The following is a 24,760-nucleotide window of genomic DNA, read 5'->3' as shown; positions in this document are numbered from 1 at the left end:
GCCCTCTCGGGCCGCGCACACTCGCACGCACACGCTCCTCCCGGCCCCGCCATGTTCCGGGAGGCGGCGGCAGCCCAGCCCCGGGAGCGGCGGCAGGGGGTGCCCCGCCGAGTCCTCCCGCACCGCCCCCGCCCGGCTGGCAGCTCCTGGCCGCGCCGCGGCTCCTCGGGACTCCTGGAGGGGCGGCGGCGGGCGGGGCGGACCCGCGCCGGGGCCACTAACGGCCTGTCACTGTCAGGCCAGCGGCGCCGCGGGCCGCGCCTGGCCAGGCCGGGCGGCACGAGACAGGGTGGGCAGGGCGCGTCCCCTACCTTGCTCTGGAGAGGGGGGACGGGAGCAGCGCAGAACTGAGGGGTCTCCTCCCAAGCGCCGGGGACGGGGCTCGAAACCGCGCCCCTCCTTCCTCCTCGCCAGTCGCCACGCCCCCCTCACCCTCACGGACCCAAGGCACGATCGGCGTAGGAGGGTTTACCCCCTGAACGAGTGCCTCGGTGTTGCCGTCGCTATCGTTGTCTTCGTCGCCGCTGCAACCGCCACGAACGCCGCGGAGGCCGGGCTTGAAAACATCTCCGGTCTCCGTCCGTCTCTCACCACAGCCTCCTCGCTCCCAGGACAGCGCCGCCCGGCGATTGGCTGCAACGCAGGCACGTGACTCCGCGGGCACGGGACGGGCGGCGTGACCGCCCCGCCCACAGCGCCCGCCCGCCCCTTCCGCCGGCCCCTCCCCGCTACCCCGCCGCTCTTTCAGTTCTACGGAGAAGCTTCCCGAGCCACGGAGTGGAGGAGTCGGAAGGTACCAAGTGAGAGGCGGCGGGGGTGCAGGCCGGAACTCCTCTCTAGTTGCTCGGCCCTCTTGCCACCCCACCCAGGTGTCGCCATCTCCCTCCACCGTCACCGGGCCGAAAACAGAGGGGGAACCTAGGGATGCGCAAGAAAGCAGCGCAGGCTCCGCTGACGCTGCGGGGCCGGAAGGCTCTGCATTCTCTTTTTGTGGCGACCGTGGCAGTGGATGTGACTGGAAACTTCTGGAAATGGCGGCGGCGAAGACGCTGAACATAGGGTATTCACATGTTATTTTTACAGGGCGGGTGGGCTTATTTGTGAGGTCGAACCCGGGAAAATACGTCTAAAGACAGAGGCAGGGTATCTGCCCCCAAATTCGCAGCTGCGAACGGCTGGCCCAGCGTGTACGGAGACGCGGGGTGCGCTGGGGGCCCCCATGTCCGCGCGGTAGTGCGCTTGCGCGCCGGCGGGACACCACCTGGACTGGAGCCCAGGGGACCCGGACGCGTGCCGGGAGCTCGGCCTCACCCACCGCGCCTGCCCTCACCTGGGCCAGGTGGGGCCCCAGTACCAGTTCGAAAGTACATTAACGTGCACCTGTCGCAGGGACATCGCGAACCCCACAATACGCTCTCTCCCATTCACACCTTCGAGTGACCTTTTTTAGAGAAACCAGTTTCTCCACATCCAGATAGTATTTCATAGGGAACTGCTCAAGTACTGAAGAGTGCGTGAGGAAAACTTACGGTCTGGGCCTACCAGCGGGTACTCTTTTATTTCTGAACGCTTTTTATTTACATCGAGGTTAGTATGCGACAGTTTGTACATTCCTTTATTTAACCACCCAAGTGGTTACATAATCTGTTGGAAACCATTTTATTCTGACTTAACTTCTGAACGCTTATTTACATCGAGGTTCATCTGCCACAGTTTGTACAAGCCTTCAGCCACCAAAGGGGTTACATAATTGGACGGAAAACCACCTCCCTCATCATTAATATTGGTCTCCATAAACGACAGCACCTATTTATGGAGTTACTTAATGGAGTTAGGAATTTCTTTATTTCAGTACAGATGATGTGACACTTCAGACTTCACACAAAGTTAAATCCCAACAAATTATATAAAGCATAAACTTGCATTGAAAATCACTAATTTTTCCCTTCCTAGTTTCCGGATTTCTCTCATCTATAAAACATTAGGTTCAATATGAATAGTAAGCACCTTAGGCTGGAGGTGAAATACTGTTAACATTTTTTTTTTTACGGTTTTATTTGAGAGTGATCAGAGAGCGAGAGAGAGCACGAGTGGGGGGAGGGGCAGTGGGAGAGGGAGAAGCAGGCTCCCCGCCGACCAGGGAGTTCCATGCAGGACCTGAGCCACCCAGGTGCCTCTGTTACATTTAACTTGGATATTTATAGCATGAAATACAAAGAAACCCACTAAAAATTTAACCAACTCGGACATCTCTTCAGGTCATTGAGTTCTCATTTAACTCATTAGTATTTATGGCAATGGCAATTGCTATTTCTATAGCACTGCCTCACTTCAAAATTGAAAGGTAGGTAATCTTGAATTTGCTGAAGTAAATTAGCCATAATTTATGGCAACAACTATATGTACAACCTTATTACTTAAAATCCCTGAATATATGAAAGAGTCCTCAGGCAGCTGTGCTCCAGGGCACTGTACTGACTACAGTCAACGGGACAGTTGCAAAAAAATTTCTTAATGAAATTCATATTAAGATTATATGGGCAAATTATAAATCAACCACAATTTATTTTTCAAAAGGTCCACATGATACTTAGGAAGGCAAGAGGAGCTGTTTTTCCTTTTCAGTGTGAAACTAGAAATATAAAGAAATTATTATTATAGCTATTACAGATGTCTCAAAAAGAAGCCCGAAGAAAACAAGTTTATATCCACAAGCTAGTTGGTTAGTAAGCTGCCAACACTTTTAATTGTATAGCCCTGTCTTTTGTTGGCTTCAGCAAGTGGGTAAATACCAGTTTTCATGATAGTACTAAAAGGTCAAGGACCCCAAGCATTAAACCTCAGTGTTAGCCAAAGTTAAGCAGACTCTTAAAACCTGTATACAGTTGACTCTTGAACATGGGTTTGAACTGCATGGGTCTACTCATACATGAACTTTTTTTTGATAAGTGTGGTATTGCAAGTGTACATTTTCTGTAACTTTATTGTAAGAATACAGTATATAATACATATAACATAGAAAATATGTTAATCAACTGTTTATGTTATCAGTTAACAGTAGGCTATTAATAGTTAAGTTTTGAGGGGAGTTAAAAGTTACAGGAAGATTTTCAATTAGGAGAGAGGTGGGTTGGTGCCCCTAACTGCGCCCCCCCCCATGCTAGGCACTGTTTGAGTCAACTGTATTTGATATCTGAATTAGAAACTATTCTGCAAAATTTACCTTCTTACTAGCTTACTAGTTCTTCACACATTTATAATCAACTACCTTTATGTTTTGCTACGTAAGTCCAGTTAAATCATTCAAAAAATCCTCCCATATTTCAGGAAGGTGAATATAATAAATGAAAAATACAATCTCAGATCATAGCTTGTTATGTGACTTAGTCTATACATATGTAATGCCTCTGCAGCAAATATGCTTATAACTATTTTTATGTGTTGTAGCAGTGGCCCCATTCAATTACAGCAACAAACTGACAGCAATCAGTAGTTTCCTCTAGCAACTTTAAGTAGTTACTACAAAAAAACTGGTATTAGAGTCTTTGTCAGTAGAGAGAAAGATAAATTGTTTAATTTATTTTTGTTATTAAACAGCAATAAGATTTCCTCCTCAAAAACCCCCTTTTTAAAAAAAAGAGCACAGAGTTAGGAATTGAGAAGAGGAAATGAGGGAGCAAGTGCTGGTAAACCTACAAATGATGCCTACCTCTCTCTACAGGTTTGATAAATAGGCCAGGATATAGTTGTCATCTCCGAAAACAGCAAGGAAATTTTAATCATTGTGTTCATATACATTTTGAAACCATCTTGGATTACTGTAATAAAATTTTACCTGCCAGGTGTTTAAAAGCCAATCAGAAAACTATCATTAAAACCAGTATTATGTTAAAATTGGTAGAGTTTTTAAGAAAAATAGGCAAAAAAATTAAGACTCAAAATCCTAATATATACCACTGCAATACAAGTGATAATCTAAGAACTATAGAATATGTTTGATAATGGTGTAACAGTATAATTAAAATTTTCTATTTCTAAAATATTACATAAAAATTGATAATCAGTGCATATCCTTAATACATGTCTTTGTTTTTTCACCCAGTATCTGAAGCTTCCCCACTTCTAATTTTTCTTCTAGTTAAAAAAAATTATGTCAAAGTAAGGCATTTTTATAAATCAGCAGGTCAGGAGGGCTCTAGGATAGAAGAGAGGCATTTTCATTGTGTTACCTTTTTATGCCACTTAAGAAATTACTGTTATTGTTTACCTTCTCAGGTAAAAAAACAAAAACTAATTTTTAAAGATATTCTTAAAAAGAATCATGTTTTTAAGCATCATAATTACTACTAGTGACTGGTTAGTCTGCCAGAAGAACAAGGCCAAACAATGACTTTGAGAAATCTGCAACAATTGGATTTAGATTTATCCCTGCATTAAAGCTATTAATTTTTTTTCAACTTGCAAAACGAATGCACCATAGCTAGTTCCTTGAATGTATATAATACATAGGTTTTATCCTTTGTTCTAAGTTGAAATATCCATTCAACTGAAGAGTGTATTTTGCATATCAACTGCTGTTTCCACCTCAGATTGTACTTGAGTCTCCACCCAGTTTCTATATACTTGCAGTATACAATAATAAAAATGACAATACTTCTAGAGACAACTACTTTATCCTCCTTACATCTCTGCTTGAGGTGTCACTTACCAGATGGAAATACAGTAACAATTATGTGCTGTAAATCTAAAAATGTTTAAAGGGAGTACTACCGTAAACGAGTCTATAGAAAGATCATGTTAACTTAAGACTTGGCTTTAAAGATGGAAAAGCAAAGTATATGTGAAATTTGACACCGTTATCTAATGTTATTGGTAAAAGTGATCTGGCAGTTGAAAATGGATGATATTGGAGTGACTATTAACTACACTATGAAATAACGTCTTCATAGTTAGTCAGAGATAGCAAAAGACTAAAAATGGTACTCCAAAGTTTCAACGTAACACAGATACTTCTAGAGACAAGCTGCTAGGTATACACCATGAGATGAACAAATAATATAAAAAGTTTATGTAGATAGGAGATTTATTTTTATTTCTCCAATGACAATATTTACAATTGAATATAAATTAAAGTCCTGCTTGCACACCAAAGCCAGGTCCTTTGGGTGGTTCAGTCAAAGAGGTAAGACCTCCAGCTGGCTCACAAGAGAAGCGTCCACTCCTGAAAAGAGCAAGTAACATTAAACTATTAATGGTTATCATTTATAAATCTTCACTTAAAAAAATCATTGGTACTTTACAACAGCCCAGTTAAGTAACTGTTTTTCATCCAAGAGTTGCATGGATTATTTAATTCAAATATTTCAACTGCTGCAAGATTTTCAAAAGTTAAATATGAAAACAGACAGGTTTGAGACTCACCATAGATATGAAAAATATAAAAGTAACACTATTAGTTCCCATTTACTGAGCAGTGTATGTATATTATTAGCTCATTTAATCTTTACAACAATGCCATGAGACAAGTAATACTGGCCTTATTTTACAGATACAGAAACAAAGGCTTAGGGGATTCACCATCTGCCAAGGATCAGAGCTAAGAACTATAAGAAAATAACCCAGACCCAGAGAACATTTTTAAAAATCATGCTTTAGGGGGCGCCTGGGTGGCTCAGTTGGTTAGGCATCTGACTCTTGATTTCGGCTCAGGTCAGGATCTCAGGATTGTGGGATGGAGCCCTCCATTGGGCTCCACACTCAGCTGGAAGTCTGCTTGAGATTCTCTCCCTCTCTCTAAAATAAATAAATAAATCTTTTGAAAAAATCATGTTTTAATAAATTAGTGCATTATATTTATTATTTTTATATCTGAATTTTATTTAGATTGAGATCCACTATTCACCATGAACAGAAGAGAATACAAACTTGTACATTATATCTGGAAATAAATGAAATGGGAATTTGAAGATTTAGGAGGGGTGTTCCTTAGAGACACTGAAAACAAAGTATATTGGTATTCATATTTTTAAAAGCAATATTAGTAGTATTAACTTTTCAAGAACAGGTTCCAGACCAGAGTGGCTACCACAGCCACAAGGAAAACAGGAACAGGTCCTTAGGTAGGAATCTATGAAGAGAGGCAAGAACAGAGGTAGAAGAACCTGTCTTTTGTTCTCCCACACACATACCTTCTCAGGAAATCACTCACCTCTGCCCCTGTCTAACCTCTGTTGTTAGAGCCCGGCTTAGCACCTACTCTTATTTCACGGCTTTGTTAATATACCTGTTCCTGCCACAGATTTCAGCTGAAGAATTGTTCAGTTTACATCTTTTTACTCCTTCTTGCTCTGTTCTTCAAATTCTGTCATCAATCTTACACGTTTCTTTCTAGAGCCCCAGGAAATCATCTTTTGTTCAGGGGACAGGACAAGGATACCACATAATCATTTTAAGGCCTTTCAAGCTATTACATTACACAATACAAGTAACTCAGTGTACAAAGTCAGAAGTTAAGTAATATATTTGCATTATAGGTTCACTATGAAAACCACATCAAAAAACAGTTACCGTGAACTATCTGAATCTAAAATTAATGTAGGGTAAGTGGCAAAATGATACCTAACTTTAACAAAAAACAGTATTTGGCTCTGTAATTTTTTTTATGTTAACTAATAACACAGGTATACCTCCTGCTCTTTGACTGCTAATGATGTAATGAAATTATTTTTGGAGGACCTTTCTTCCCCTTTACTAGATTCCCTCTATGGTTTAAACTCAGCTACCTCCTTCACCAACACAAAGGACTGATTTAGGGAGATTATAAAAACTGAGGTTTTGAGAACAATAATTGGGAGAGTTAATCATACACACTGCCTGAACTCTTCAAGGAACTGTGGATTTTTGTATAAGAAAGTAATTTCAAGAGTAATCTGGTCCATTTTCCTAAAGTTTGTTCCATAGCAATTACAGTCCCATGACCTATTTTGGGGGGGGGAAAGTTTCAGTGGCCTCTTACGTCTGCCTGCAAACTTTCTCCTTCCCTCACCCTTCACAAAATGCACATTAAAATGCTATAAAGGCTGTAAAGTCCACAGATGGTGTTTCATCTATTAATCATTTAACTTCCCCTCATTTTATCTGTAAATATGCATCAGACACCAGAGGCAGTGATCCAGCCCTTCCATTCACAATTTACACTAGGGTTTTCACTTCATAAAAAACAAAAAATGATTCGTCTCAAGTGTTATGCTTAAAATGCCATCTATTTATTTTTATTTTTATTTTTATTTTTTTAAAGATTTTATTTATATATTCGACAGAGATAGAGACAGCCAGCGAGAGAGGGAACACAGCAGGGGGAGTGGGAGAGGAAGAAGCAGGCTCATAGCGGAGGAGCCTGATGTGGGGCTCGATCCCATAATGCTGGGATCACGCCCTGAGCCGAAGGCAGGCGCTTAACCGCTGTGCCACCCAGGCGCCCCTAAAATGCCATCTATTAATTACCTTGTTCTATTACAATTGAAAAAGTAAATCTGATTTTTTTAGCCATTCCAACACTATTTGTACATTCATCATTTTAACTCATTCACATAGAAAATTTGGCCTTTCTGTACATTGTTTATGGCGTAGAAGTACTTTTTAAAGAAAAGCTATTTTATGAAAGTTTAGTGCTTATCTTTTTAATACTGCTGATTTATACCCACCCCTGCCCTTTTAGTATATACTATATACTTTTAGTATAAAAAAACGAAAGTGACTTTACAGTTTAGAGTTATCCATCAGCAACCACCTATATTTTCTTTACATCTCACATTATCTGTATCCCATAGAATTCTGCAAAAAGATATCTTTATAAAACTAAACATGAAGAATTCAAATTGAATTTAAAATTAGTTTTAGTTAACCATACTAAAAAACAACTTCTACCTCTTAATTAGTAATTTCAAAGCAGGTTAAGTTATTTTCAGTACTTAAAAAAAATGAAAATAATCTCAGCAAATATTTAATGTCAAAATAAGCACGGCCTTACCATCAGTTTAATATTTCCTTTCTACCCATCACTTAACAAAAACATAAAAAAGCAGTTTTTCTTTTTTTTTTTTTTTTAAAGATTTTTATTTATTTATTTGACAGAGAGACAGGGAGAGAGGGAACACAAGTAGGGGGAGTGGGGGAGGGAGAAGCAGGCTTCCAGCCTAGCAGGGAGCCTGAGCAGGAAGCCCGATGCAGGGCTCGCTCCCAGCACCCTGGGATCATGACCTGAGCCGAAGGCAGATGCTTAACAACTGAGCCACGCAGGCACCCTAAAAAAGCAGTTCAGAGACATGAATCTTTTACTGATTTTGGCCAGGATAGACCTGGTAATGGTACTCAGAAATTAGGTACTGCTGAAGACTCACAATGAGCACCTCTTTTACATATGTGAGCAAAGTGCTTGATTATAAAAATACTAATAAAAAAAAGAATTAGCTTTGGTTAAAGTATAACTATAATTATATTTTGGAGTATAACTATATTTTGGTTACTACTATCATTGCAGTCTCTTTCATTATACTATATAGCCAAAAAACTTGAGGAAGGAGAGGAAAAGTTTTTGTCTTCCAATGCTGGGAAGACATTCTAGAACTACCATGTCCAAATACAGTCTCCACACACCACTGGAAGATGCTCTGCAATTACTGAAAAGTAAGTAGATTTTTTTTTTAAAGATTTTATTTATTCATTTGACAGAGATAGAGACAGCCAGCGAGAGAGGGAACACAAGCAGGGGGAGTGGGAGAGGAAGAAGCAGGCTCCCAGCGTAGGAGCCCGATGTGGGGCTCGATCCCAGAATGCTGGGATCATGCCCTGAGCAGAAGGCAGATGCTTAACGACTGAGCCACCCAGGTGCCCTGAAAAGTAAGTAGATTTATCTCTTTTTACGTACTGTTTTTTAAAGATTTATTTATTTTAGAAGGAAAGCATGCAGGTGGGGGAGGGTAGAGGGAGAGAGAATCCTCAAGCAGACTCCCCACTGAGCACAGAGCCTGACTTGGGGCTCCATCCCAGGACCCCAAGATCATGACCTGAGCTGAAACCAAGTGTAGGCCCCTCAACTGAGCCACCCAGGTGCCCCACCTCTGTTTTTTAAATAAGAGGGATACATAGGAAATAAAAATAGGTTCAAAAACCAATAATTCTAAAGTTTTTGGCTCAAATCTAGAACACTCAAAAACATCTCCGTGAAGAACTATTTAAAATTACTGATAAGCAACACCTCTATTATTAGATATTAAAAATGCTTAACTGTGATACTCAGTTAACTGTTACTAATGTTAAAATACAATGATATTATAGTATCCCAAGTTAAGAACACCAACAAACTAATTTCACCCCCACTAATCTCATCCAGCCTTATGGCTTTAAATACCATCTATATTAACTGATGAATCCCCAATTCACATTTCCAGTCCTAATGTATTTCCTAAATTCCAGGTGCAAATATACCTTTCAGCATTCTACCATGGGTGTCTAGCAGACATCTCAACTTTAACCTGTCCCAAGGTGACTTTTCTTCCCCAAACTTGCTCTACTCCAAATCTCCTTTTTAGTTAAAGGAACCATTGAGGTGCTCAGACCAAAAAGCTAGAAATCACTCTTAATTCCTCTGCCCCACAACAGGCACTAAATTTTAAACTGTTCTCCACACAGTAACTAGCACAATAATTTTAACAAGATTACACATCATTTCCTGCTGAAAACACTCCTATAACAGCTTTTATTTTATTTACCATTCAACTCAAATTACGTATCTGAGCCCCTATCTACCTCTTGAAAGAGTACACAGAACTACTATTTATTACAAAGAGCAGGAAAACATATTTAAAACAGGAATAAAGAGCACATCATAGTTCTTTTAATACATTAAAATACTATATGGCCATTAAAACCTACAAATATATTGAAAGAAGAATCATATGGCATAGGCAGAAAAAAACCTACAGGGCTTACAACTACATAAAACTACCAACACTTTCTAGTATTAGAAAAAAATTCCGAGCAATATAAGCACTTAGATATGGAATAGGGGTTCGTTTAGCAGCAAAAGTTCAGGTTCATAATTAAAGAAAAGTAATTAGTATAACACAACTGCAGGATGAGAGCAACCTGGATGAACAATGTTGAAGTTAAAAAAGATCTAGGCATTCTGACTATAAGTGCAATTACTGGTGAAATGTACCTGAAGTGAGAGTTGATGTAATTAGGCTGCATTATTACAAGGAAAAGGTCTAGAACAAAGAAGATAGTCCCACAGTGCTCTGCACTGCTCAGTACATATCTCAAATACTGTGATTAATCTAAGTATCACGTTAAGAGAGTCATTAGACAACCAGAAAAGCTACAAAAGAGGGAAACCAGAACTATGTCATATAAGAAAAAAAATGAAACAATGGTAGACATTAATTCTGAGAAAAAGATCTGGGGAAGAGAAGACACCTATTTTAAGTAATCGAAGAGCTATCATTTAGAACAGGTGTAAAAGTTATCTTGTGTTGGTTCAAAGGGCAGAATTGGACATGTAGGTGGAAATTGGAGGGAGACAAACTTCGGGTCAATCTTCTGAGACGGGTATGAACTTTTAAACAATGGAACAGATTTCTATTTGTAGTAAATTTACCTTCTCTACAAATATTCAAGTAAATACCAGATGATTATCTGATAGGATTTTAGAGGAAAAAAGAAATAGTTGCTTTAGATGACAGGGTGGTTTCAATACTATCCAAAGCTCCTGACAACTCCTAAGAACTTAGGGGATAAGAGAGGGAGGGAGGTCAGTGGGGTTGAGAGAGAGGGAGAGAGAATCTTAACTCCACACTGGGATGGAGGACTCAATCTCACAACCCTGAACTGAAATCAACACTTAATTTACTGAGCCACCCAGACACCCCTTAAGGGATAAATTTTTTTTTTTTTAAGATTTTATTTGACACAGAGAGAGAGAGCACAAGCAGGGGGAGCTGCAGGCAGAGGGAGAGGGAGAAGCAGGCTCCACGCTGAGCAGGGAGCCCAATGCAGGGCTCAGTCCCAGGACCCTGGGATCATGACCTGAGCTAAAGGTAGATGCTTAACGGACTAAGCCACCCAGGCACCCCCAAGGATAAAAATTTTTTAATTAAGTTTACATTAGGTTAAGCCATTAAAATTTATTGTATGGAAACAGAAGCATACCGTGGCCCAGGTTTTGGAATTTTGCCAGCTTTGAGCTCATCAATAATTTCTTCGATATCCTTAGGTGTCAGATCCTCCTAGAATAAAAAATTAAAAGTCACATTAAAATTACTTCCTACTATTGAAATCTGTGTAAATCCCTAATATCAGTTAGTTTATTGTTTGTCTTTCTCAGCTCCCAAGTTAGTCACCAAGGTAGCAGTAACTGATTAATTCCTATAGTGTAGTATATACTGTTAAATGCAGTATGCAAGAAGAGCTGCGGCTAAAGGGAATACAGAGTAGTACTTTAAAGTGAAAGAGTTGTGCACTTGAGTCCTGGCTCCAACATTTAATAGCTAGTAATCGCAAAATAAGTTATTCAGCCTCCTTAAGTTTGTTTCTTCACTTGTAAACCTACTTCAAGAATGTTTTTGAAGATTCAATGAGAAACTATATAAAACAGAACAGTGCCATGGCACATGCTCAACAAATGCTATGTCCTTGAAGAAACAGTGAGATGCAAACAGAATTAGCACCAGCAGTCGTAATAACGTAAAAGTAGATGCCTAACATCTATCTCTAACCTGAAGATGTAATATTCTCACGATATCTTCTTTCTTTCCCAGGTAAAATTCACCCTGTTCCCAAATTCACTTAATTTTTGAACAGAAAGATAAAAGAAATTATTTTTGGAATGAATCTTAATGACCCTGACCCTCCAGTCCCCATTTCAATGAGAGCAGCTCTATACACTATGTACCTGTATAAAATTTTTACCTCAAGAAAGGGTTCTGATATTTAAAATAATAAATACAACTGAAACACACAGATACACATGCCCATGTGCCTAGGTGCACCCTAGGTTTAATCAAGAGAGTCAAAACAGAATGGGTAAGATTAAATTAAAAGAAAAATACCTAAACCATACTCCTATTCCCTCTCTAAAACTGTTAAGTACTTAAGAAAATGTTTTATAGGACTCTGATACTATGCTAGAGAAATTGTGATTCAGCACTGCATCTCCAGTGCCTCACCACAAAAAAGTTCTTTAGTATTTGTTCAATGATGAAACATTTATAAAAATAAAACACTGCTTTCAAACTGCCTAGGGTTCAACAAATGTTCAGAACTTCACAGCTAAAAGAAATCTTTAAGTCTTCTAATGATTTTATCTCTTTATTATGAAAATTTAGACTATACATTAATACCCATATTCCTACCACCTGTATTCAATTTTTAATTTGCCATATTTGCATTATATGCACATAAGCTCCCCACTTTTGGTTATACCATTTTGAAGTAAGTTGCAGACATCATGACACTCCTGATACTTCAGCACACATCAAAGAATAAGAACATTTTCTTAAATAACATAATGCCACCACACCTTATTAACTAAAAATAATTCCTTAATCAAATGTCAAGTCCATATTCAAAATCTACCCAACTATCCTCAAAATGTATTTCATAGCTCGTTTTTTCCTAAGCAGGATCTAATCAAAGTTTACATGACTATTTCATTTTATCCACCAGCCAACTGAGACCCATAAATGTTAACTGCCCTGCAGTGCCTGGCTGGTTCGTAGAGCAGGCGGCTCTCAATCTCAGGGTCCTGAGTTCAAGCCCCATGTTGGGTATGGATTAAAAAACAAAAACAAAAACTGCCCTGCCAAAGACCATACCACTACTAATCTTTATCTCCGTAGGCTATTATATTCAAACTTTTACAGTGCTTCACACAAAGTCTTGACTGTCTAACTCCTGATTAAATCAAGATACTGTTTATTATAAGTAAACTGCAGAAATGTGGGAGAAGGTAAAACTGTTGCCATATTTTTAAAGGACTTTTTTTTAAAGTATGGGGAATAGAAAAGATAAGAAATTTGAATCTCTGATCATTAAAATGAAGAAAATCATGATAGGGAATGAGACCACCCTAGAAATCTAAACAGCCAAAGAAACCAAATTTAATCTTCATTAAAAAAAAAAAGTAAATTTCCATTTCAGGCATTATGGCAAATTAGCTATCCTGACTGAACACCCCCCTACTATAAAAAAACTAAAAATGTTGGATAAAATTTAAAGAACAAAAATTTTAAATTTCATCAACATGCTGACAAGAAAGAAACACTCAGAGGCCAAAAACTCAATGAAAACCCAGGAAGACAAGCAGGACACCAAGCAAACCTGGTTTCAGAGTTTCATAGCCCAAAGGGTCAAGGGACAAAGCCGCAGGCTACAAGAGACATCCCAAACACACAAAGTTATGACCCTAAAAGGCTATTCCCTCAGGGGTAAACTAGAAATTAAACTGTCCCTCAAAAAGAATTGCTACTCTAGAACCTTACACATTGGAGCAATAGGGGAGGGTATAAGGGGAGAAGCTTTCTTTTGGAACAGTAGTATTTACAGGAGCAAGAGAGAAGCAAAGCAAATACCTTCTTGAAGAATCCACACTCAGTGCAGGACTCAGTTTCCACTAATACATTTCTCAGAAGTATAAATTAACAATATTACGTATGAAAACCACTATATATAATTAAGGTGGCAAGAAATTTTTTAAAAAGATAACTAGAAAATTCCACACACTTGGGAGACTAATACTTCTAAAAAACACAGGCCAAAGGAGAAATCAAAACGCGTACTTCAGGGGCGCCTGGGTGGCTCAGTGGGTTAGATGTCTGCCTTTTGCTCAGGTCATGATCCCAGGGTGTTAGGATCGAACCCCACAATAGGCTCCCTGCGCAGCAGGGAGCCTGCTTCTCCCTCTCCCTTTGTGGCCCCCCCCATGCATGCTCACTCTATCTCGCTCTTATTCTCTTAAATAAATAAGTTCTTTTAAAAAATGCATATTTAAAAATATTTAAAATTAAATGATAAAAATATTACTTATCAAAACTTGGGAGATCCAGCTAAGGCAGTACTTAGAGGAATGATACCATCTCTAAAATTTTTAAAATAAGCAATGTAATATATTAATATGGCTGGATACATATACTCACACAGTTTAAAAACATGTACAGGAACAATACACACTAAATCTATGATAGTGGTTATCTCTTAAAATGAAAAGGACTAGGACTCTGCAGGGCATGAGGTGGTGTACCTGCATCTGTAACTTATTTTTACAAATAATGATAATGATAAAAATAATACCTAATAACAGTAAGTATGGCAAAATATGTTAAATCTTGGTGGTTATTTTCTGTATTTCTACGTTAATTATTTTTCATAATTAAAAATAAGCTTTTAGGGGCGCCTGAGTGGCACAGCGGTTAAGCGTCTGCCTTCGGCTCAGGGCGTGATCCCGGCGTTATGGGATCGAGCCCCACGTCAGGCTCCTCTGCTATGAGCCTGCTTCTTCCTCTCCCACTCCCCCTGCTTGTGTTCCCTCTCTCGCCAGCTGTCTCTATCTCTGTCAAATAAATAAATAAAATCTTAAAAAAAAAAATAAGCTTTTAAAATATGTCATTATCTCCTAGAGTTAAATGCAAAAATGTTTAAAGATAATTTTTAAAAACCTTCTGGTGGACAACAATGTGGAAGCTAAAGTTGACTAAACTTTTAAAGCATTTTTTTTTTTAAGATTTTATTTATTTATTTGACAGAGAGAGACAGCCAGCGAGAGAGGGAACACAAGCAGGGGGAGTGGGAGAGGAAGAAGGAGGCTCCTAAGCAGAGAAGCCTGATGTGGGGCTCGATCCCAGAATGCTGGGATCACGCCCTGAGCTGAAGGCAGATGCTTAACGACTGTGCCACCCAGGCGCCCCATAAACTTGACATCTTTTTATGCAAAGTTTTTCAATTCTTTCTTTTTTAATAAACTTTGGAAAACAGAAAAAAAAAAACCTTTCTGGATATTTATGCCAGCAGTTTCTTCTCAATGAGTAATTCAGAAACCAATATCTACAGGACAGGAAACCAAATATTTAAAATATTTAAATATGAGATCATATAACTTTATATTAAATGGAATACTCACATAGTAGTTGTCATTTATTTGAACCATTGGTGCATTTACACAGGCCCCTAAACATTCCACCTCTATAAGAGTGAAAAGTTTATCGGGTGTAGTCTCCCCAACCTTTATTCCTAAAAACATAAATAATCACTGTTAAGGTTATATTTTAATAGCAAGGTGGCATAAGAAAACAACAAATTACAGAGGTATATAAAAAGTATTTAAGAAAATTAACTTTCTTCAACAAAAAAACTCTGTATAATTATACCAAGGATTTCTTAAGTGGACTTATTCCTTTAAAAACAATAAGATTTCAGGGGACTCATCTCTAGTGTTTGCTGTTCTACAGCAGTGAATCGGAATATAGTATTTTCATTTTGACTGTGATAGTTAACCTACTAAAATCAGTCACACTGTCAGATTGGCAAAGACTCAGAAAACTGCTGATATCAAAGATCATTAAGACTACAAGGAAAACAGGTACTCTCCTATCTTCAGGGGAGACATTTTGGCAAAATATAGTAAAATCTGACTCAATTCTATTCTTGTAAACAACCTCAGTATACAATAGAACAATCATGCAAAGATATGTATGTGTGAAAGTAACTGCAGAGTAATGTATAATAGAAAAACACGGCAGACATACATATGCTATAGCCAAAATAAAGTGCAAAAAGTTTTTAATAATGAAAATAAGCAAAACAACATAAAATCTAAAACTAATTATACCCATATCAGAATTTGTGAGGGTGAAATTTTGAGCAGACTTCAGCTTTCTGTTTTATATACAAACATGCAAATACTTTATATTCTGTAGCAACAAGATTAAAGTATACCTCCTTTTACTTCATTTGATATGTAGAGTTAAAAATGCAGCAATGGCAGTTTTGTATGGAAAAATGCCCTTATAATTTTATAAATGCCACTGTAATAACATCTTATTTCAAATTTCCCTTTCTGAAGCATCCTAGTCTCCTATCTTACTTGTTCCAAGACTCATTTGAAGAATACAAGGACAGTACAATCACTTTTTTATGTACCACATGCTATCATTACACAATGAGTGAAACTTAATTTCTAAACAATGAAAACTTTAAAACCCCTAGAAGCTTTTCAAATATGCTTAATGATTATGGGGGGAAAAAGGTGAAAATTCAGCTCTGAGGCTGAGAACTAAGGAAAATACAAAATAAGAACAAATAAAGGTGGGCAACCACAGTAAGACAAAAATTTACTGATGAAGTACAGATCAGATCCAATAAGATGGCAAACACTGGAAAACTCAGAAACGGATCAAATCTAAAAAGACAATCCTATTTTTCATAAAAGTTACAAATACAATGTGTCCCATACCAAGCTTTTTCTGAATGGCCTCCAGTATGCTGTCAGAGTTTCGAAGCATGCAAGGTGTAGTAGTGCAGACCTGAATGTGATACTTTCCAACTGGCTTTCGATTATACATTGTATAAAAAGTTGCTACTTCATATACTCTCATTGGAGGTACTTGTAAAACTTCTGCAACCTGAAATATTAGGAAATTTTAAAATAATTATGATCTTTATTAGTTGAGATTTAGGTACCTTGTAAAGAGCATAATTTCAATTTGGTAAAAATGTAAAACGTCTTCAGAAGCAGAACATATACTTGTATTTGATATTTGGGAAGTGTAAGTCCCTCAGCTGTTACAGACTCTACACTTAAATCACACAGACCCCAGAAGCTAACGGTTATAGCATCTCTTCCACTTTATCCCATGTCCCGTCTCTGTGAAACGATCATCTTTTTCTCTAAATCTTTTAAGTCTTTCACTGTTAAGAATTTCTACTTTGATCATTTCAACTCTCATATTTTATAATTTAAAATTTCTAAATGGCAAAAATTTGGTGACCAAGCCCCAATAAATTAAATACTTGAATTTTTTCAACCCTTCACAATTTTTCAAAAAGCCTTGATGTTACTGGTGATATACACTGCATGCAAATGGTATGGCAACACAAAAAAGGGGCGAGAATCAAAGCTCACCTATTAGCCTGTATTGATTTACGTATCTACACACTTTATATACACACAAACCACACACACAACACATACATAACTCTCCAGAACAATCCAAAACACTACTTATATTTTAAATCACAACACTCTACAAAAATCTTATGGACTAGTACTTCCCAACCCTTCACATCAAGATATTTATAGTAAATATTTCTTTTGACACAGTGGGGTTCAGGACCAATGGAATCATTATCTGAGCACGACTCTCTTGATCAGGGCAAGTCTATTAAAGAAAACAATATTGTTTTAGCTGTTTGCTAGGGATAGTCCACATATAGTCTATCATGACTATCATCCTGGCTGCAACTTTCCAGGTGACCTAACATCATTAATCTATCAGGTTGTAAGATTTGTGTCTGGCATTCTTAAAAATTAGGCATGCTTCCATGTTTTGACATGAAAGATGAGTTTGTTAAATGGCATTTCAGATGACAAATATGTTGAACTTCCTCCTATTAGAGATTCTAAAGGATATGTATTCTCAAAAGACATCTAATCATGGCTCACTTGTGAAAGATAAGTAGCTGTGCTAAATTTAATTTGGTGATACTAAAGCAGGCCCGTACCTCTGAATCTGGGAGCTCTCTCAAAACACACATGCTGGAGCCAGAAAATACACATGCTGGAGCTCTACCACTGATGCCTAACTTGAAAAATCTCCCCTGGGGATGCTGCTGTATATCTCCTTACACCTCAGTGATGGTTAAGAAACTAATGTGTGAGATTCTGGATATTGTTTTGGTTGTAAGGTTGGGTTTTCCTGGGGGCCGGGGGGCAAAGAAACAGTAACCCTAAAAGTCTCAAGTATAAAAACGGAATCTTGATTCTATTCTCTGTACATTATTTCCTGCTTCTCACAAATACACATTCAATTCTAAATATAACAGGACAATATTTGTGAAACATTTCACATTGGTTCTCATTTATTTCATTCTGTTAAGCTTGCCATTCAGCAAGACTTCCAACACATTTGCCATTATTAAAGACATGAATTTTGGGGACGCCTGGCTTGCTCACTCAATAGAGTGTGCAACTCTTGATCTCAGGGTTGTAAGTTCAAGCCACATGTTGGGTGTAGAGATTACTTAAAAAATAAAATCTTTAAAAATATCAATTTCTTTTTTTTTTTTTTTTTAAGATTTTATTTATTTATTTGACAGACAGCCAGCGAGAGAGGGAACACAGGCAGGGGGAGTAGGAGAGGAAGAAGCAGGCTCCCAGCAGAGGAGCCTGATGTGGGGCTCGATCCCAGGACTCCAGGATCACGTCCTGAGCCAAAGGCAGACGCCCAATAACTGAGCCACCCAGGCACCCCTAAAAATATCAATTTCTGCAGAAAAGAGAAAAGCATTTATGAATAGAAACATACCTAAATCATTATTTAGAAAGCTGGCTATTATAATACAAAAAACAATGTTAAGTATTTTAGAAAACACCCAAAGAGCTATGTGATTTATTGGGGGGAAAAAACTCACCCGACTATACTTAAGTACAACCAAACTTGCTCTGTAACATTTTTCAGTCAAAAAATAAATAAATATTAATAAAATAATAATGGTTCATAACCAATGTTAGAGTACGATACAAAGCAAATTAAGAGATATGAACATAATCTAAAATCTGCCTATGGCATTCCATTAGATCAACTGAAGACATTCCTATTCTTTAAGATAGATGATAATGATCTAGCCTAATAGACCAAGTAAAATTTAGAAAGTGAAAAAGAGAAATGAAGTACAGCAGAATCTCTGCAATAGTCAAGTAGAAAATGCACTGAATGGGAAATGGTTCAGTTTCAACTCTGTCACTTAGGAATCATAACATAATAATTTGAAGAGATCTACTCTAGTTCAAAATCTTCACTGCAGATGAGGAAGTAAGTCCACAGAAAAAACCAGATCTCTTAGCTCAAAGTCAAATGTATTTTCCATTGTTATCACACTGGCTTATTATTTGTATGATTCTCATAAGAATCATATTGACTTTGTATGGCACTTCATAAACTATGCCCTGCAACATAACATAATACCACAAAAATATAGTTATATTAATATAACAAGAATAAATGTGAAATGTGGATTACTGTTGAAACCACAATTAGAAAAAATGAGTCTTAAAAATATGTATGAATAGACTAACCTCCTTTAAATGGGTCGCCCATACCATTTCTGTATGTTGCTGATTATCAAGTGTAGGGTGCCATCAAATACTATGTATTATATAAATTTTATTAAAGCCTGTAGCCAAAGATGCAAAATAATAAAAAGATTCATATTAGCTGTGAGCAGATCCTTTTCTCCATCATTTTAGTGTTTAAACACACTAATTTTCAGAATACCTTGACAGCAAATTATACATATGTGGAATCTTTTGTCTTTATTATGGCCATTTCTCTCAAAAAGGGGAAAAAAAAAGATAAAACTACTTTTACTATAATGCCTTTACTATTTCCTGCAAGGACAAAAAGCTCTACCTTTTCAGTTCTCCACATTATTAAGAGAACCAACAAAAACACAAATTTGAGGAAACAAATGATTAAAGGATTCAAATTCCTAGACTTTGACATTAATAACCGTCAGAGGAATTTCTACATAAGGAAAAAATTCATACACAGTCTCTCCTCTTTTCAAACTAAGGCAAAAATGAATCTGGTACCTTGTTCATAGCAGAGATGGGCAGCCATCCATTCTGTCTTTGGGCTAAATCCAGGACTGGAAGCACAGCTGCTGCTTTATGTCCTTCTGGATAGTTTTTTACAATTGCCTCTATCCTCTGTATCAAAGAAAAAGCACATGTTTTGATACATCTGGAAGATATTAAATATTTTGTAAATTAATTATACTGTTAATTTAGTCATACCTTATAGTTTTCTGGTGTGAAATCAAATGGAGTATCTGGGTTATTCTCAGGAGTATCTCTGTGCTACATAAAGGGAAAAAATGTTTTCCACAATTATCAGAATTCCCTCAAAAGTGTGAAAAGCTTTGTATATTACTATACTACTTTGTATATTACTATACTACTATACTACTGATCACTTAATCTCTTCACTTTAATTCCAACATTATATAATCTATCCTTGCATCAAAAAGAATGGCTAACTATTAAATACACATTTAATTAATATGATTAACAAAGTAATGTTACCAGAATTCAAAATTTCAGAAAAGTTTTAGAAATCACTCTTTAATGATTAAGAGAGCTAGCTTTAGGACCAAACCCAAAAAAAGTATTATCCAACTTGATAAGAGAACAGGATCTTCTAATGTAATTACCAAAAAAAAAGCCAACTGCTGGAAGACTTATAAAATTAAGACAAAATTTTGAGTATGCACATAACATGCATTGTTCCAAAAGAGTGTGTATCAGATTATCAAAAGGGCCCACTACTTTAGGAAGGTACAAAAGTACCACCTCTTCCCCACATAACAAAAACTAGCCAATGGCAAGATGCTTTATTTCTTCTCCCCAAAAAGAACAGGCCCTCTTCAAAAACTAACCAGAAATGGCATGTCAACAGGAAATCAAATGAGTCACACTGAGATTAACACTTACATCAATTAATGTTTAGTATGCACGGTGAACACAGAACTGAATCCCTCAATATTTAACTCTCAAAGTTCTGCTTTTTCAAGGATATAAAAGGAAAAGAAAATGGAAACTTTGTACAATGATCTCAAATATGCGGCAAATTTAATACTTTTAGACAAACATGAAAAAATATAAAGCAGGAATCTACTCTATAGTATGGCTAACTCATTTATTAAGATTCAGCCTAGAAATAACTCAGTTAACAAAATTGTACCAGTAACTCTAAATCATCCTACAGGTCCACTAAATTGCCTTTAAACAACACAAGATTAATCCCTGAAAACTGTGCCTTATCACAGAAGGGAGATACATTATCTTATCTCTGAATTGTACAACTAAGCTGGGGTTTTCATGGACCTCTACCTGTAGTTAAACCCTGGAAACCAAAAATATAAAGGAACTACGAATGTATTCTCACTGTATTACTAAAATCCATGAGTTTTAAACTAGTACCATTTTGGGATTCCCCAAGTTGCAGCCACACAATCTTTAGTCAGCCAATAGGACTAATTTTTAAGAACCCAAAGTGAGACTAGAAATCAGTTTAGGGTTCACAGTAATTTAACCAAAAAATATTCTTTTTTTTTTTTTTTAAGATTTTATTTATTTATTCGACAGAGATAGAGACAGCTAGCGAGAGAGGGAACACAAGCAGGGGGAGTGGGAGAGGAAGAAGCAGGCTCATAGCGGAGGAGCCTGATGTGGGGCTTGATCCCGTAACGCCGGGATCACGCCCTGAGCTGAAGGCAGACGCTTAACCGCTGTGCCACCCAGGCGCCCCCCAAAAAATATTCTAAATTCAGAGCTACCCTGGTGTCAATTTAAACTCAGAAGGTTCAACTGGAATCACACATCTTTTGAAATTTAATGAATTCAATTAGCTATATTTAAATCACCACAATGGATGGCATATACCAAAGACACTGGTGTTTAAGATATCTTGGATTGTTACAATAGTTCTACCCAAATTTCCAAGTCTTTCCATTCTGAAGAAATTAGAGTAATTACTTACCACAAATAAGGCTCCTCCAGCTCCATTTTGCACAGCTGTCTTATGTAAATTCCTTATATGTCTCCCCTAAAATTTTAAGAAAATTTAGTAAACTATAAGCTTTAAGAAATTTTTCATGAGTAAATACCTTAAGATCCGTAACTTAAAACAACAGACTCAACTTATATAAGTAAAAGATCTTAGGAGATATGGCTCACTGTGCTATACCCCTCCCATCTCTATTTCAAGAGAGGTATAAGAAAATGGAAATCCAAGGTAAGGTTATTAACTTGCCTAAGAAAACACATGAGTCCATGGAAGAACCAGGTCCACAACCCGTATCTCCTAAGTTGTGTACCCTTTCTACTACACTCTTGCATTAGGAGAGTTGGTATTCCATTAATTTACAGCCTTTTACTTTTTTCTCAATCAAGCTGGATGCCAGCTTTCATAAACATGTTTTCATTCTGTACAAATGAATCATATACTCTGCACAAATGAGTCAAGTATAGCCACCTTTCAATTCTTATTGAATAGTTTAGAAACTCCAGCCATAGGGGCGCCTGGGTGGCACAGCGGTTAAGCGCCTGCCTTCGGCTCAGGGCGTGGTCCCAGCGTTATGGGATCGAGCCCCACGTAAGGCTCCTCTGCTGTGAGCCTGCTTCTTCCTCTCCCACTCCCCCTGCTTGTGTTCCCTCTCTTGTTGGCTGTCTCTATCTCTGTCGAATAAATAAATAAAAAAATCTTAAAAAAAAAAAAAGAAACTCCAGCCATAAAGTTTCAGAAAGCTGCTTATGATGCTATGCAGTGACCATAGTCAGTTGTTTTAGAAGGAATCCATTTCATTACTTTCTGCTGCATTTTATTTCTTTGCCCTGTTGCTCCCAACACCCTAACCACCCTCTCTGCCACCACCAAAAGCAATTCAACCACTATTCAGAAATCCTTTCATTTCTGAGTTCTACTAATCACACAATGATAGAACACTGGATTAAACCAAGCATGGAACTAGCAAAAGTTGGAAATACAAAGAAAGCAAATGTAACAGAGAAGTAAACGCAGTGATACAATCATGTATTTAACTTTTCCCTAGATCCAAATATTTCAGTTGAAGAAATAAGTTTATGTAAATGCTTGTTAATAAACAAGATCCAAGTACAGAATGTGGTACATACAGAATGGCTAAAATTAACAAGTCAGGAAACGACAGATGTTGGCGAGGATGCGGAGAAAGAGGAACCCTCTTACACTGCTGGTGGGAATGCGAGCTGATGCAGCCACTCTGGAAAACAGACAGTACGGAGGTTCCTCAAAAAGTTGAAAATAGAGCTACCTTATGACCCAGCAATTGCACTACTAGGTATTTACCCCAAAGATACAAATGCAGTGATCCAAAGAGGCACCTCTACCCCAATGGTTATAGCAAGCAATGTCCATAATAGCCAAACTATGGAAAGAGCCCAGATGTCTGTCCATCAACAGATGAACGGATAAAGACGCTGTGGTATATATACAATGGAATACTACTCAGTCATCAAACAAAAATGAAATCTTGCGATTTGCAATGACGAGGATGGAACTAGAAGGTACATGCTAAGCAAAAGAAGTCAATCAGAGAAAGACAATTATATCACATGATCTCACTCATATGTGGAATTTAAGAAACAAAACAGAGGATCATAAGGGAAGGGAGGGAAAAACAAAACAAGATGAAATCAGAGAGAGAGAAACCATAAGAGACTCTTAATCATAGGAAACAAACTGAGGGCTGCTGGAGGGGAGGGGAGAGGGGATAGGGTAACTGGATGATGGATATTAAGGAGGGCACTTGATATAATGAGCAATGGATATTATTTAAGACTGATGAATAACTGAACTCCATCTCTGGAATTAATAATACAATATATGTTAATTGAATTTAAATTTTAAAAATTTTTTAAAAAAGAATGTGGGACGTAGGTATAAAATACAGGGTAAATATCAGTTTCAGGATAATGCGGGCAGGGAGGGGAGAATTTGATCAGTACAGAGGGGGCTTCAACTCTGGTTGTTTTTTTTTCTTGGGCAGCAAAAAGAATGCAGTGCTTATTATATTCTTTTTGCTTTTCTGCATCTTAAAACACATAAAAATTTAAAAGAAAAAAATAATACACATCAAGGAGATTGTTTAAGTTCTTATACTTTTATTCAAATTCTCCCAAACTGCTTCAGGGTCAATCTATAAATTAAATACAAGATTATACTTATACCCCTGATTTGCCTGTCCAGAACCTAGACTGAGATAAACATAAACCTAAGGCCACAGTTCCCAAATAATACTGCTAAAAAAAACCCACACCACCAGCATAAAGCTTCGAAAAATCAACTGAAACTAAAATTTCTATCTTCTTTCTTAGAAGACAGTCCCTGCCATCACTTTAGCCGAGAGTTTTAAACCAAAGAATAATTTTTACTGAGTAACATTAGTGAATTACTTAACTAAATTCTGAGAAGAAACAAAAGATTTCATAATAAAGAATTAATTTAAGAGAACAGAAAGCATCCAGTCTCCTTTTTTCCTAACTTCTGAAAGCTAACATTTTGTTTACTTTACTGGCTCTTTACCCACCCCTCAGGGCAGGTTGTCCTCAGGGCTCAGCTCTGTCCTGGGTTCTTTTCTCCACAGATTTTTAGAGCTTATTCATTCTCATATGTTTAACTCCATGCTGATGACTCCTGAACCTTATACACATTTGATGACAAAAAATTAACAGCCTGAAGAGATCATAAACACATATAAATCAAATAGAAAAATGAATAAATATGAACAAAAATGTCTCAGTATAACTGCTAATGAAATAGTAATTTTTTTTAAAGGTTTTATTTATTTATTAGACAGAGAGACAGCCAGTGAGAGAGGGAACACAAGCAGGGGGAGTGGGAGAGGAAGAAGCAGGCTCCCAGTGGAGGAGCCTGATGCGGGGCTCGATCCC

General features: G+C 37.7%; 2 protein-coding genes and 1 long non-coding RNA gene across 10 annotated transcripts in view; all 3 read right to left on the bottom strand.

Moving 5' to 3' along the window:
- ANKRD12 (ankyrin repeat domain 12) overlaps nucleotides 1-609 on the bottom strand; it is a 123,843-nt gene extending 123,234 nt beyond the window's left edge. For 4 of the 8 annotated variants that reach the window (XM_044382842.3, XM_026495993.4, XM_044382844.3 and 1 more), the window contains exon 1: nucleotides 312-417. The gene's annotated coding sequence lies outside the window, so the exon portion shown is untranslated. Of the gene's footprint in view, nucleotides 1-311; nucleotides 418-472 lie in introns of those variants that run through there. The other 4 variants (XM_044382843.3, XM_048218627.2, XM_048218631.2 and 1 more) reach the window with 2 other exon arrangements.
- Nucleotides 610-1,809: 1,200 nt separating this feature from the next.
- Nucleotides 1,810-24,760, bottom strand: part of NDUFV2 (NADH:ubiquinone oxidoreductase core subunit V2) — a 37,132-nt gene continuing 14,181 nt past the window's right edge. The window contains exons 2-8 of the mRNA XM_026495996.4: nucleotides 21,810-21,875; nucleotides 20,066-20,128; nucleotides 19,862-19,978; nucleotides 16,505-16,673; nucleotides 15,173-15,282; nucleotides 11,209-11,285; nucleotides 1,810-5,221 (exon numbers count right to left, since the gene is read on the bottom strand). Of these exons, the coding sequence (XP_026351781.1) occupies nucleotides 5,128-5,221; nucleotides 11,209-11,285; nucleotides 15,173-15,282; nucleotides 16,505-16,673; nucleotides 19,862-19,978; nucleotides 20,066-20,128; nucleotides 21,810-21,875 (696 nt within the window). The 3' untranslated portion in view covers nucleotides 1,810-5,127. The remainder of the gene's footprint in view (nucleotides 5,222-11,208; nucleotides 11,286-15,172; nucleotides 15,283-16,504; nucleotides 16,674-19,861; nucleotides 19,979-20,065; nucleotides 20,129-21,809; nucleotides 21,876-24,760) is intronic.
- Nucleotides 18,119-19,855, bottom strand: LOC130543945 (uncharacterized). The gene is made up of 2 exons (XR_008959742.1): nucleotides 19,346-19,855; nucleotides 18,119-18,536 (listed from the first exon to the last, which is right to left on the bottom strand). It is a non-coding gene; the product is annotated as an uncharacterized LOC130543945 (long non-coding RNA).

This window comes from Ursus arctos, unplaced genomic scaffold (assembly GCF_023065955.2).
Source record: "Ursus arctos isolate Adak ecotype North America unplaced genomic scaffold, UrsArc2.0 scaffold_17, whole genome shotgun sequence".
NCBI lineage: Eukaryota > Metazoa > Chordata > Mammalia > Carnivora > Ursidae > Ursus > Ursus arctos.
The sequence above is the reverse complement of the archived record's forward strand: the minus strand, read 5'-3'. Positions and strand labels throughout refer to the sequence as shown.